The 14081-nt window shown below is 34.3% G+C and overlaps 1 protein-coding gene across 1 annotated transcript; it reads right to left on the bottom strand.

Annotated features, from left to right (window-relative positions):
• Nucleotides 1-125: 125 nt before the first annotated feature.
• LOC135680760 (plastin-2) lies at nt 126-13066 on the bottom strand. The gene is made up of 13 exons (XM_065194923.2): nt 12896-13066; nt 10774-10929; nt 9186-9454; nt 8594-8801; nt 8098-8283; nt 7420-7500; nt 5285-5365; nt 4654-4783; nt 4165-4253; nt 3280-3475; nt 2158-2264; nt 1597-1740; nt 126-1137 (listed from the first exon to the last, which is right to left on the bottom strand). The coding sequence occupies exons 1-13, from the start codon at nt 12944-12946 to the stop codon at nt 982-984; spliced, it is 1854 nt and encodes a 617-aa protein (XP_065050995.2). The 5' UTR covers nt 12947-13066; the 3' UTR covers nt 126-981.
• Between the last annotated feature and the right edge of the window lie 1015 nt (nt 13067-14081).

The following is a 14081-nucleotide window of genomic DNA, read 5'->3' as shown; positions in this document are numbered from 1 at the left end:
CAACTTCACACTTCCATTTCTTCTTAGCATAAACGTTGTTAATAATTGACCCGTTTTCATGTTGGAAAGAGAAGAATCTTATACCCGGATATTCAGCAACAGAGACAAACACGAAAAAAACCGAGTTGATGGGAATAATAGTTCATTTACAATCAACCATATAAAAACATTATCGTGACCCAGAACTGAATTAACAATTAGCAGATTAACTTAGAAAACTTATTTCGCAAAGACAACAAAATCAAAACATTTAACGCCAACATTTAAAATTCTTATGGCAATTGGGGAACTTCATGCCAATTGGTTTATTTTATAGTAAGGTTGGAGAAAGCAGGGTCCTTTTATTACTAAAAAGGAGAAAATTCCAATTGGCTAACAAGGCAAAGCAGACAATGAGATGCAGGACTGTTTGTAACAAGAATACTCAACTAATACAAGGTGTCGTTACGCGAACTTTGTTTAGGAGAAGACATTTTGTTAGTTATTAAAATCTACAAGACCAAATAATACAGGAAGACAGAACAATTCAAATATAAAACGGAAGGGACTTTGCAGGTGGCGTGTAGCTTTGAGGGTTAAGGAGTCTATGAAATTGGTTTCGATGTTTGAGAAAAAAATATATGATTTTAGCTTCAATCATTTGAGGATTACTCGGAGATTAAAAGCAGATTCTTTTATTAAAAGCGCAATATTTGATATTTTATCAATATCAGGAAACCAAAAAGCTGATGTTTTACTCGATTCAAGCAATAGGTCCCTATGTTTACAAATACAATCTACAACAACACAAGATTTCCTTTTCACAGGCCCACAAAGCTTAGTGCAATTATACCTTAATAAAACTGGTCCTTTACGTAGAGATACAAAATTACAATTGAATAGACCTATAAGAGCCTAATTATCATGCATTTTGCTTCAGAATGTCTCAATTCCAATTCCAAGAGGACAAGCGAGTGTGCAGCACGTGATTATAACACGTGATTAAACCTCGGTAGCAAGTCCCAGCGTCATCAAACAGGCAAAGATTGTTAACACCATCTTTGGCTTCACTTCCACTAAGTCTTCAGCCAGTGCATACACACGAGCACCAATCTTCCTTGACATTGAGATTGCGTAAGTTGCGTTAAGAAGCTTCTCCTGTGCAACGTAATATCATTCCATTAGTGTAAAGCAAATACATTGCAATTACATTTTAAAAAAATAATAGGAGATCAGTTTTAGAGACAGAAAAGTGAAGAGGTATCAATACCAACTGCAAAAAAAACAAATGTTTGTTTCCATATTAAACAAAAATAGCTGAATTTAACTTTATTAGCCTCACTTCATTGTATTCTAGGCCTACATATAATTTGCTTGCTTTTAAAAGCACACTGGAAAGCCATTATAGCAACAGCCAATAGGGTTCAAATGGCTTTGTGCTGAGAATATTCAAAACTCATTTTAAATTACCTCTGCCAGGTTCTAGAAATTGAAGAGTATGATTCTGGCACACTCTACAGCATAATTTTAAATTCATGCACACCATCATTTATGTATTTTTTTATTATCAGAAACTAAAAGAGAATAAATTTTAAGAATTTGGGCGTGGCGAGGTACCTCATCATTGGCTCCATCCAAAACAAGCGAATAATCAATAGATCCTGGCTTGATTGCATCGACTAAATCAATGACAGGTTTGCTGGATGAGATTGACGAGTCTTTGCATCCGGAGATCCGTGTGCTTTTTCCAGCTGATTCAAGCTAAAACAAAAACAAACCAGTTGATGATACATAATGACAGCAAGCCAGACACCGGCTGTTCAAATACTCTTGAAGCTGTAAGGGAGATTATCTGGCAGAAATGAAAAGCTGCAGAAGGTTTTGATTGCGGTAGTCAAAAGTTGCCAGTACAGGTAAAAACCGTGGAGAAAAATATATTGGATGATGATATAATTTATAAAATATGCCTTTGGTGCATAGAACAAGACGGTACTAAAATGCTACTCCGAGTTTCACGCGTAATGCAACCTGCTGCTTGATGATCGCATCAAGCAACTAAGAACCACCCTGTTCTATTTACAAAAAGAATGTAGTGGTCTACCTATATGACATCGAGCATCAAACAACTCAATAAATAATATAAAATAAAGATAATATATTTGAAAAACAAGACACTACCTTCTTGTTGATCCACTCAACAATCATGGCGTCATTGATGCTTTCACCTTTTGAGAGTTTTGAGAGCATTGCCAGAGTGTAGGCTCGCATAAGCTGCCAAATAAGGGCTGAAAGAAGAGACTTGAATATGAATTTAATATGAAATATGAAAAAGACTTTGAGGGAAGCAAACAGTAAGAGAGGTAAATTAAAGCTAAGCACTGGGAGAGTCATCCATGGAGTCGAAGCTTGTTTGAAATAAGATAAGGTTATATCTAAAAGCTAAAGTACGTTTCGAATTTAATGTCAGAAGTTTTTATTTTGCCGACTATGTTACAGTTTAAAGATGGTTAGCTTTTTCAAAAAACTAAGAAATTACTGCTATGGACCAATTTAGATTTTTAATTAAGCAAAAAGGTGTTATGCTCTTAATGAATGCTTCACACAAAAATTAACTTCTCTAATGAATATAGGATTCAATGTCAACAAATTTAATGAAAAAAATATCATTTTATATATTTTGACATCAATAGACTTCAGAAAGCCTAGTGTCCAGAAAACAGATCTATTAAACTCCAAAGTTCTTGATCACTTTTACGGTCAGATTCGATCAAATTTTGTGAATTCATTGACATCTTCCACGTCAGAATCCGCAATTAGAAAGTTTTTAGGGTGGGCGTTAATTAGGAAGGGGCGTTAATTAGGAAGGGGCGTTAAAAAGGAAGAGGGCATTTAATAGATCAAATACGGTAGTCCCATGACTGTGAGCCGGTGGAAGGTTATCCAACGATGCAATAGTTTTGATGAAGGTCAATGCTTGACTTGACAAGAGTATAATTTAAAGTGAGAGGAATTCAGTGTTGTGGTTGAACTTTCAATTTCTAAGAATTTTTTAATAAAAAGATACAAAGAAAACTTTAAAGAAGGCGAATAGGGCAAAATACCACGCAGAAGCCGGTTGATGCGCTTTCTGAACACTGATCATTTCCATTCTTCATTTTGCAAAACTGTCTTTATACAAATGTAATCTGCTTTACATTCCATAGGCCTATCTTTCCCGAATTCTTTACCAAAAGTATGCCAAAATTGAATTCATAACAGACAATTCTCATTCAATTAAAGAAGAATCTCCGAGATAATTACCCAAGACAAGAGTTTTCGTTCCATTTCTGATATCCTCGCCACCAATTCCGACAAGTGAAAAGCCAAGTTTCTTACCAAGTTCAACAGCATAATTGCAATTCTCAATTTTCTTCATGTTGCCCCCCGTAGCAAGTTTGAATGGACGTTTGTTTACCTTATCCCAGTTGACGATTCCTGGCTGAATTATGTCGTACAGCTGCAGATGAAACGGGGGTTTAATTTAGCACAAATGTCGTGTGTTCCCATGCAAAAATCAAGACATAATTTTGTGATATCAAAAGCTACTGAAGCAGTTCTACAAACATTAATCTCAGATACACAACATAATATATTTTCAAATCTATACCTACAAAAAGACTAAGGTTTCCAGTATCTTCAGTAATTTATCAGTAATTCCAGTATCTATCAGTAATTTCCAGTATCTTTGTAAAAGCATAAAAAACCATAACATGAAAATAAACCAAGATCAGGTGTCACAATACGTTTAACATACATATCTAAAGTTTAAATGAAAGGGATTTAGTCAACATGGGATTTATGACTGTAGTGTTAAGATATTTGATCTAAAGATATCAAACATCGTTTCCTATGTTTAACTTTAAAAAACAGGGTTACAAATGAACCAAAAAAAGAAACTTAAGGCTTAAAAGCTTTTTTTAGAATATATGTAAGTAAAACAAATCTTTTTGCTCTGAAGAAACAACATTGTTAAATTTCCGCGAAACAGTGATTTTTTTTCATTTTTACTATCAGCCCAAATTCCAATACTTACTTTTGTAGTGAAAATGAGAGGATGTAGGGATAATAGAAAAGGAAGAAATATCGAAATATATAGACAATGATAACAAAATGAAACTGATTTTAATCCCCCTAGTAAATGGTTACCTGGAAGAGAATTATGCCATCACCAAGATCATTGTAAAGATGATTGACGAAAGGATTGACGCCCATGCTGTTCATCCAGTTTCTGAAAGCTGAAATAGGAAAGCATATGTTAGCGAATGGAAGCAAAAGAAAAACTTTAGAGGGGGGGGGGGGGGTGGGGGGGGGGTGTTGCGGCAGGTTGATAGAGGTATCAGATGTAGTAAAATCAAAATGATTCTGGGGGCAAGCACATACAAGTTTGTGGTTATCAGCAATTCAAGCTAAATCAACGTTCAGTATAAAATCATCAATTAAAGTAACTATAAAAAAGATTATGACATGATAAAGGTGAATTTACTTGTGAAAATAAACGCAAATCATATGAGAACGTATTAAACAATATTCAACAGACATTGTACTTTATCGATTTACTTCAAAATTAGAAAATCTATATGACAAATCTATAAAACAAAATAAAAAATTAACTTTGTGGACTAAAAGAACACTTACTCTTTTCTTCCCTGTTCTCTTCGTAAGGCTCAAATTCTTCTTCCACTTCTTCCAAATCGAGTGCAGGGAAGTTGTTAAATAAGTTGGCAACAAAAGCCAAATTCAGTTTTGGGTTCCCTTCAACAATGTCCTGAAAAAACAATCTCCGTTTATAATGAAACCAATAACTACGGTTAAAGGCGTAATACATCTTGCGAACAAAATTTGTCGATAACAGTAAAAATCAGTCTTATTTGAAGTTAGAGTAACTTTCTTGAAAAATCATCATCGAACTCTATTTTTGGACAAAGCTTTACAAGAACTTTCTAGGACCAGCTTTTTAGGGAAAAATTCTTTTAAAGTGCTTTTCGCCATATATATATCGGTCCAATATAATTGCCTTCATTCGTTTGAAGTAAAGGTTGCAAAATACATATTTTCCATATTTTCCATGAGTGAAAAGCTATATATATTTCCCAGGTCCCACGGCTATCAGTTATGAAACATGCTCTAAGACTAAACACATCCAAAAATATTACACATTCACTTCAAAATAACTTTTTTAACAAAGTTTTAGTTCTAATCGATATTCTTTAGAAATATCTCGCCTTGGTATCTATAAATGCTTTACAGAATGCGTAAAGATACTAACTTTTGCTCGCAAGAATTTCCTCATCTTTATTTTGTCTGCATTGCCCAAAAATATTTCAGCTCGCTTTGTCAAATTGCCTACCTACAAAAAATCGATATAAATTAAGCATACTAAATATAAATAAACTATACTTCATTTTCTGTACTTAAATATACTTCAAATATTTCAAAATGTATTCCCAGTGTTATATTAGGCAGAAGGCTTGCCCATAAAATTCGTTGGAGCTGAATAGATCAAGGTCTAAAATGGACATAAAAATAAAGAAACCCGGGATCAATTAGTATCACTCCTAAAACAAAATAGTTAACGTTATATCAGTTATGGTGATCGTTATTGAATATAAAAGTAGAATCAAAATAGGCCAAGTTGACCCAAACTGACTGCACAAGAATAAAATATTGATTGTTTACTGCACATATCGTAGTCAAGCGAATTAGTGCATACCAGCTTGATATTTTCAAGCTGCCAATGACGTAAATGTTTTTCTTAAAGAACTTAACGAAAGGCCAAAATAAATATGAAACGTGATTTCATTCTCTGGGTTTATGACTGTTGTCTAATAATGTATCCATTTAGCGACCAATTAAGCACTTATAGTGATTCAAAATCTTAGGAAAGAGGCAGAACATTAAACGAGGGTAGCCATTACCATTTTGCCTCTCTATAATTTGCGACCATTCTGAGTTATGACCTAAGCTTGCGTGATGACTAGGCCAGTCATTCCATACGGGCAAACAATTTTTAAATTTGAAAAGCGAATTGGAAATTCACAGAACCCGCAGAACTATTTGCTTATCTTATTTGCCTATCTTGTTTGACATTGGGCTTTACGGTCGTAAACAAGCTTTGCAATCAATTCATTTATAATAATAAAACGCGGTTGACAGCGAGGTGGCATCCATAAATGCAAATGGCTTCAGATAAACAAAAGATTGTGTTTTCCATCAAATAGTGACTTTAGCCATAGACAGCAATCTAATAGTTATTTGAATTCAATGTTGTGAGGAATGCAGTTAAAAGCCAACTTGTTTTAAGTCAAATGACGGGTTGTCTTCAAGTCTGGCTCATTAACCAGGTTTTAGCAGGGCTAAGTTCATAAAATTAACAGTCTCTATAAAAAGGTTTCTAGTAGGTCTATTGGGAAGAAAATATATAAATGTGAGATGCCTTCTGGAAAGTATTTCTAGGCCATGACGCGATTTCCATTGGCAACAAATTCAAATTCGAGTTAGTTTGATAGTGACAGATCCAGCTGCAGCTTCTAAATATGTCTCATCGATTAGCCAAGCGTAAACCAATCATGTATTCCTAAGTAATTATGCAGGTTTACTTGCCTAATCTAGAACCACGCTAACGAAAACTAAGGGATCGAGTTTCATAATTATTTCACTAATTTAAAACCAAGACAAACATTAGACCTTTCTACCAATTTGCTTAAGTCAGCAAAAGTATTAATGTTTGCACGCTTGCTTGACGGCTCATGACAAATATTTTGAAATATGCAAAAGCCAAGGTATGTATATTTGAATATATTGTCTTGCCAATTCCAAATAATTACAATCATCAGAAAACGTTTTTTTATCAAAGAAAAAAGCTGTAAACTTCTCTTAGATGGTTAAGGCATCAAGACGATTAGAAAAAATATTTCTGATCTCCAATAAATTATGGTTCAGATGCCTCCTCGACTAACTTAAGGGTAAGATGGCTTGGTTGAGGGACATAAGGCTGCGAATGACATTTTTGTCCTGATAGGTGTAAGTTATTTTAGAAGCTGTTTGTAATCGACAGAAACCAAAGTAGCTTACGCCGACTGTCAATCAAAAGGGGCCAATCAAAAAGCTTTATACCACGCACGTGTTTATTTTTAGGGTAATTTTTGATTGATAAGAGGCTTCAGCCATTTGAGTACATTTCGATTGCCTTTGAAATAAAGAGGCTAGCCTTTTCAACTGACGCTTCAGTTACAATATCTCGAAACTGCCACTCAGCAATTGGGAACTCATAAGGTATTTTTTGAAATGGAGCTCTGCATGTTCGACGCTCTCCTTTTCAAAAGATGATACATTCATTCAGATTATATCAACGAACATTAAAGCAGATAAAAACGCTGTATAATCATTGATAATAATTCTCACCCCCATTATAGATTCTGGCCTGTCGATCATATTCGGCTCAGGAGCTATTCTGTGGAGGAGGATTGCATAGGCTTCTGAATCCTGAAAAAAGATTTTTCCCCATCATTTATTTTAGTTCATTGTCACAATATGAAATAACTAAAAAGAAACAGCATTTAAAAATTGCAACACGCCTCTTGCTTCTATCAATATAAATCATTTTATCAGCTTAAATTAATATGAAGCAAGTATTAGCGGTGATAAAACCTGATTACTCCAGACCGTATTATATTCTTAGAACAAATACGACTGCGATATTAAGCAAAAGAATCAGTGTCGTGCAACAAAAGATAACACAGCTACTTAAACGGTATAAACTCCATTATTGTACACGATCAGACAAAGTTAGGAGGATAAAATGTGGATGAAGTATTGTGTTGTAAAATATTAGTTGTTAGGGTGATTAGGGAATGTGAAACGATAAGTTTGTTTTGTGAAACGAGAAGAGCTTACTATCTACGGATAAAGTACTATCTTTGAAATAGGAAGGACAGGATAGATATATCGTCTTGAATTCCTGCAATTAAAATACTTATACTGTAATTTACATAAAATACTTTATAATAAAATACTGGCAATTTACAAATACCAATAAAGCTTGAAATGCCAAAGTATAATAATGAAATTAAAAAATCATGCCTTGATATCAGATGAAAAGTTGTTGATTCGTTTGTTTGAGCCTGCTTTCTCCAAATGGTAATTCACCCATCGTAGCAGCAATTCTTCTGGTGACAGACTCATCAAATCATTCAAAGACTCTCCTTCGCGCAGTAAAGCTGCAATGTTTGGATTAGCAGCCAGGGAGATTTTTGAGAACAGACCAATCTGAAAGATACAATTTTCACTTAATTTACTATGTTTAAACAGAATAATTGGAAAACTTCATGAAAATCACAATGCTGTTTTTAGATCTCACTGTATTTATTTTCAGATAAAACCAAATCTTCACTTTACAAGCAATCTTGAAAGGACTCATCGTTTCTAAGCCCCTTTGCCTCATAACTTTGTTTTTGAAATTGGTCAGCTTAGGCCCTTGGCTTCTGTAAGCCGCCATTTTTAGTGCCGTTTCCACACTTTTGTGACCCCAGTGTATGTCAAATTTTGTGCAAAAAACAAGAAACCTTGTTAAACTTACCCTGATAATCTGCCAAAGAAGCCCAAGAGTCAAGTGATGTTTTCCCTTTGACAAATCTTCAGCCCCAATGTTTACAACACTGCATCCAATAGCATTGGCTGAATTTACAACTAGAATTTGATTTTCATGAATCTTAAAGGCATTCAACTTCCCCTTGTTGATAGTTCTCTCGTCAACAGTTTGTGGAACTGACACATTGATCATTTTGCTGCAAAATTTATTCAGCAAAAATAAGCACTGCATGTAATGAAACAAACTTAATTTAAAGAAAACAGATGGCTTTGCTTTGTAGATAAAATATGTAGATAAAAGAGCAACTATAGATTTTAACACAAAGTATATTACACAAATACTTTTAAAGAAATTATAATGATTAAAAAGATTCTGACTGCTTGTGTATGTTATTATCTGGTTCCAGAAGAAGATTTCTGTTAAAATCAAAAAAGGTCATTGAGTGTGACAACATCCAGTCTGTCGCTGTTCGTATTGAGAACATTGTTTGACTTTTAACTCTAGAAACATTGCCAAAAATATGTTATTTAGTCTTTTCAATCAATCTTATAGGAAATGCTATTTTTGAAAGAAATCTTACCATAGAAGAATTCCATCCTTCATTTTTTCAAACATGTCATCACTGTCACTTGATGTGACAATTGGAAGATAAGTCTTACAATCAGCATCATCTTGTAGAACATAGTTAATCCAATCTGCAAATGCAGCTCTTTCTGAGTCAGAATAAGAATGCTTTGTCCCTTCAGCAGATGCTTCTGATGATCCTCCTGTAATATTGATCTTTTCTCTTTTCTTTATAAGGTCTTTGAAGGCAGAACCCTTGGCTTTGCTTGACACAGTTTTGTAAATCTTAAAATTAAAAAAATGGCATCCTTGAGATGAAATATTTTAAAGTTTTCTTATAGGTACAGTCATATTGCCTATTGCAATCCAAGATTAAATTAATTTATCATTGCCTGCATCTATGGATTTAGCAACTCTTTCATAAAATTGTAGAATAGACAAGAGAATACCAATAACATTAAGGTTATATTTTGATAGTTACTGCTGTGGTAGTTACTAATGATTAAATTTAAAGCAAAGTAAGAACCAAACAAGATGTGCTTATATTTTACCTACTTTTTGTGACACATCCCTTGGAAGAAAATTTCATTGTAAAAGTGGGAGGTTTTTGGCATCTAGGGGAACTTCACCAGAAAGTTCAGATACGTCAGCAAATAAAGATGGCTTACCCACTTTGTCTGCAAATGGGATCAGGGTACCCTCCTTGTGGGCAAAAGCTAGTGAGGGCTCTGAAGCTTAGAAAACATATGCTAAAAGCTGTAACTGTTTTTCATGTAACAGAGTGATGACAAGTTGATGTCAATATGATCTTTCTAATGTCATTTTTCAAATCAACATTAAAGTGTTGACAGTGAGCATGAATAATGTTGAAGTACAAGACAAATTAATGCTTAAAATCTTGATGGAATGAAAGATAATACACAAATGACTTCAGCATTCAACTGAACACAGGGTGGTAACAACTACCAGATGGAGCCTCCTGGACTTGCAACTAAATACACACAGATAAATAGATATTAACAAGAATATAACTTTTTTATGAAAATTAAGAAAGTTTAGAAGGGGTTGGAGGGTAACTAGAATTTATGAAACATTTCTTTTTGTGTTACTTTAACATTAAAGTTTTTGATTGAGTTTCCAAAGCATTTTTGAAAAAATCGCCCCAAAAATACAAGGCAGTTATGGCCAATCATCATGGATAATGTCTACAAATTCTTTATGGTATCTTTCATCTTTGTGACTCCTTGAACTTCAAAATGATTTAGTGAAAATTCTCATAAAATTTTAGTTCATTAAGAAAACTTAATTGTGGTGAGTCGAACTCTGCAAGAAACTTAACAACAATTCTTAAAATACTTAAAATTAAACACAACAAACTGGACATTTTGAACAGTCTAATATTCTATTCTGCATGAGCAACTTAGAAAGAAAAGAGACAAATCAAATTCCTATTCATTTTGATATGGCGTAAATAAAAAGCCTTTTCCACACTAGTGCAAACTTATATAAAATATTGAACTTATGAGGAAAGAAAAAGTTTTTCATCTATCATTAACAAAAGTAAACTGAATTAAAAGATCATACATAAAAAGGACTCAACATACTTGCAAGAATTCATCAAATTCAACAGTTCCATTCTGGTTTGAATCTACCTCTTTGATAATTTCCCTCAGTTTGTATCCAGGCACATCTTCTCCTAATGATTTCATCACATTGCCGATTTCTTGCGACGTAATGTGTCCATTGCCATCAAGATCAAACTTAAAAATTAAAGACATTATATCTCAATATTTGTGATTTGATAGAGGGAATGTTAAGATATTTCATACCACTTTTGGTGGATAAAAACAAGAAATGGTGCACAAACAGTATCAGTTTATATTCTTATTGACATATGAATACATTTTATAAGGTGATAAAAGGGTGGTGCTAAAATTGTCAACATTTGCAGAATGACTGACGAGCTAATTAAAGGTAAATAGAAACTTTCATTTGCATTAAAAATTCTTATTCAGATTTGCCAGGGTTCCACATAAATCAGTATATTGCCTTAACATATTTTGCATCCTTCATTTTTATGATGATAACACCTTATAATACAGGGTAAATGGGAGAGCCAAACTATTAAGGCTGATCAGTGTATTACTGTCCTGGAACAGAATATTACAAATTTTTATAACAATTTTATTGCCATAATTTTCTGCAGCAACTGCTAAGGAAATCAAATATATAAGGCCATTAGAAAGGCAATAAAATAGCTTTAGCAACCAGCTATAGCAACCGGCTGACCACAAAAGATCGCATTAGCAATGAAACTTTTGTTTGTTACATTAATGGCATACATAAAAGAATGGATGAAGCAAGCCTTTTGTTACTTGTGGGAAAATAGACCAGTATCCATTATTTTAACACCACAAAATTGTGGGACCACCAGTCCTGGGCAGAGGAAAAGTTCTATGAAATTTAGACCTTAAACTTTTGCTTTATGAGGGGGTATTTATAGATCGTTGTGGGTAAAAAGGGACAATATTTCAATATTATCCGACTAAAAGTAGCGAGTTGTATTCTGTTGGTAATGCTTACTTTGACATTTTCAATTAATTTGTTTTATCAAAATTCGGTAGAAACTGCTGACAGGCACACAAGCAGAAATGATTCCTTTTAATTGGCACAAAAATTATCATAAGTTCTAGTGATGAAACGGAAGCTTCCTGATGCTTACAGAAAAGCCAATTGTTATTAGTGAGTGAAAACGGTTCTTAAGTTTTGCCAATATTAAATGTTGATGCGGAAGTCACATCATTAGAACGAAAATACACTCGCGATTTCGATAGCAAAGAAGGAAACATTTAAAACCCTTCGCGATTACAACCTCTAAAACCCCAGTGAGGTGTCGGGGGAAGCAGTAAACATGCCCGTGATGAATTCGTTATCTCAATACGACGACCTGAGTGTTTCGATCCGCCGGATACAGCACAAACAAAATGCTTTACTGTAAAATGATAGCAGAACAAGAAGCTTCCGTGAGTCCTGAAACTGGAAACGGCCGACCTCATGCGGAAGGGAACAACTGGGATGTTATAGAAGAAGAACCACAAGATTCAACATGATAGTCTGCACGGTGTGCGAAATTCTTCAGACAAGTCATGCATTACGATCAGTAAACACGCAAAAGTCTGAGTTGTCTCGTGGCCATTTTTTATTTCTAGCCATTATTTATAAAAAAGAATAAATTTTTTGAGGTTGTTTCAGTACAAAGAGGTTCTGTAAATACGTCACACTCGTGAACTTCAAAAGGATTTTTGGCTATAAGAAATTTAGGTTTAGGCCTAATTGTTAATAAATGTTAACGAATTAGAATACCTCCTCTGTCATTGTCTATTATATCAACAGAATTCTGTGTGAAATGTCTACTTCAGAAATAAAATGCCTGGAATCTTAGAATTGTTTTAAAATGGTCGGTAGGATAGCATTATGTATCAGTTCCCTTTTTCAACAGCAAAAATTCTTATTTCTTTTATAACCTCATTCATAATTTCATTTATGAGCCAAGACGTATATTTGACACACAACAGGATCACTAGAACTCCCAGGTTAGTTAAGAAGCTTATCGACAGCTAATAAGACCATCAGAAAACTCCTAAAGATTTAAATCTCCCGATTGCAAAAGAACAACAACTTGGCTGTGGTTACAAAACAACATAAAAAACCAACGGTTTTACTCACATTGTTGAAAGACTCGCGGAGTTCTGCTAACTCTTCCTCTGGAATGCTCATTTTGATTTTAGTTTGAGGTGTTTACCAAGTAAATGATGAATTCACGTTGGAAATTGCGACCTTAGGAATCCACTCTCTCCCGCCAGTTGAACCGATCAGTGAAAGGCAATCGAATGCTCTTTGCCTCTAGTTCCGTATGCGGCACGCCTCTTGTTCGTTTCGTTCACCAAATATGGACCTATGATGTCATTAGTGACAAACAACAAAAGGGTCTAAGGGAAGTCACTTCAGCTGATTTTTTTGACACAACAAACGTTTTCGTCATCCTCCTACAACATTTGGCGATAATTTGGTGCAATATTGACCCACGCAAAGCATTTTAAATTGCTAAATTTATTATGCACCTTCCAAATAAGGGAAAAATTGGGAGTTTGATGCTGACTTATACAGTAATCGTAAAATCGGAAGAGAAGAAAAACAACAATGGAAAACTGTGGTCGTTTTAACAAATAAATTCCAGGTGATCTTTTATGGGTTTACTGAAAACCGCAAATTACCTTTTGACATTCATAAGCATATGGACAGACAAAATTTGGTTGGTATGGTTCAAAAAGACCATTAATGCATTGTTTGGATGAGAACTGGATCAAAATTACCATAATGAAAAAGGGTCTGATCCCCCGGCCCCCATCATATGTCACCCGAAAAGGGGGGGAAGGGCTAGCCTGTTGTTCTGTTATTCTAAGAGAAAGTCGTACCATTATGGGAAGCCAAAATTTCTGCCTGATGGTGTCATGAAATCAAATCTCTTCAAGTATGAGATATCTTCTAGACAAAGAAATAATTTGGTTACATTCTATGTCGCATTAACATAACAAAACCATTAGGAAGCTTCCTACCTGCTTAATTGGTCAGATTTGGGTGGTGCTGATCTTGTGAAGGATTGAATATGAAGTCCTTAAAACTTACCAGAAAAAGTATTCAAGGACTTTTAAGTTCTTGCTGGCTATTTTGTGGCTTTCAAATTGAATAAACATTAAATTAAATTGCACCTTTTGACTGAAGCCATTTATAATTCAATATTAAAGAACGGTTGTGGTTTGACTCACTGGACTTTGCATAATTACAACTTGGTCCATGAGAAAACCAATTTCTAAACGAAACAATTAAAAAATTTTGCCAACAGAACCAACAA

The sequence above is a fragment of the Rhopilema esculentum genome, chromosome 18 (assembly GCF_057945365.1).
Source record: "Rhopilema esculentum isolate cy_ngs chromosome 18, ASM5794536v1, whole genome shotgun sequence".
In the NCBI taxonomy this organism is placed as follows: Eukaryota; Metazoa; Cnidaria; class Scyphozoa; order Rhizostomeae; family Rhizostomatidae; genus Rhopilema; species Rhopilema esculentum.
The sequence above is the reverse complement of the archived record's forward strand: the minus strand, read 5'-3'. Positions and strand labels throughout refer to the sequence as shown.

Bases quoted from the DNA above. Each gene is read 5' to 3' on its own strand.
- LOC135680760 (XM_065194923.2), bottom strand. From the start codon at position 12,946: ATGAGCATTCCAGAGGAAGAGTTAGCAGAACTCCGCGAGTCTTTCAAC. The intron at 3,476-4,164 runs GTAACCATTTAC...TTTCATCTGCAG, and splicing joins ATGGCATAATTCTCTTCCAG to CTGTACGACATAATTCAGCC. The intron at 1,138-1,596 runs GTACCTCGCCAC...TACGTTGCACAG, and splicing joins TGGATGGAGCCAATGATGAG to GAGAAGCTTCTTAACGCAAC.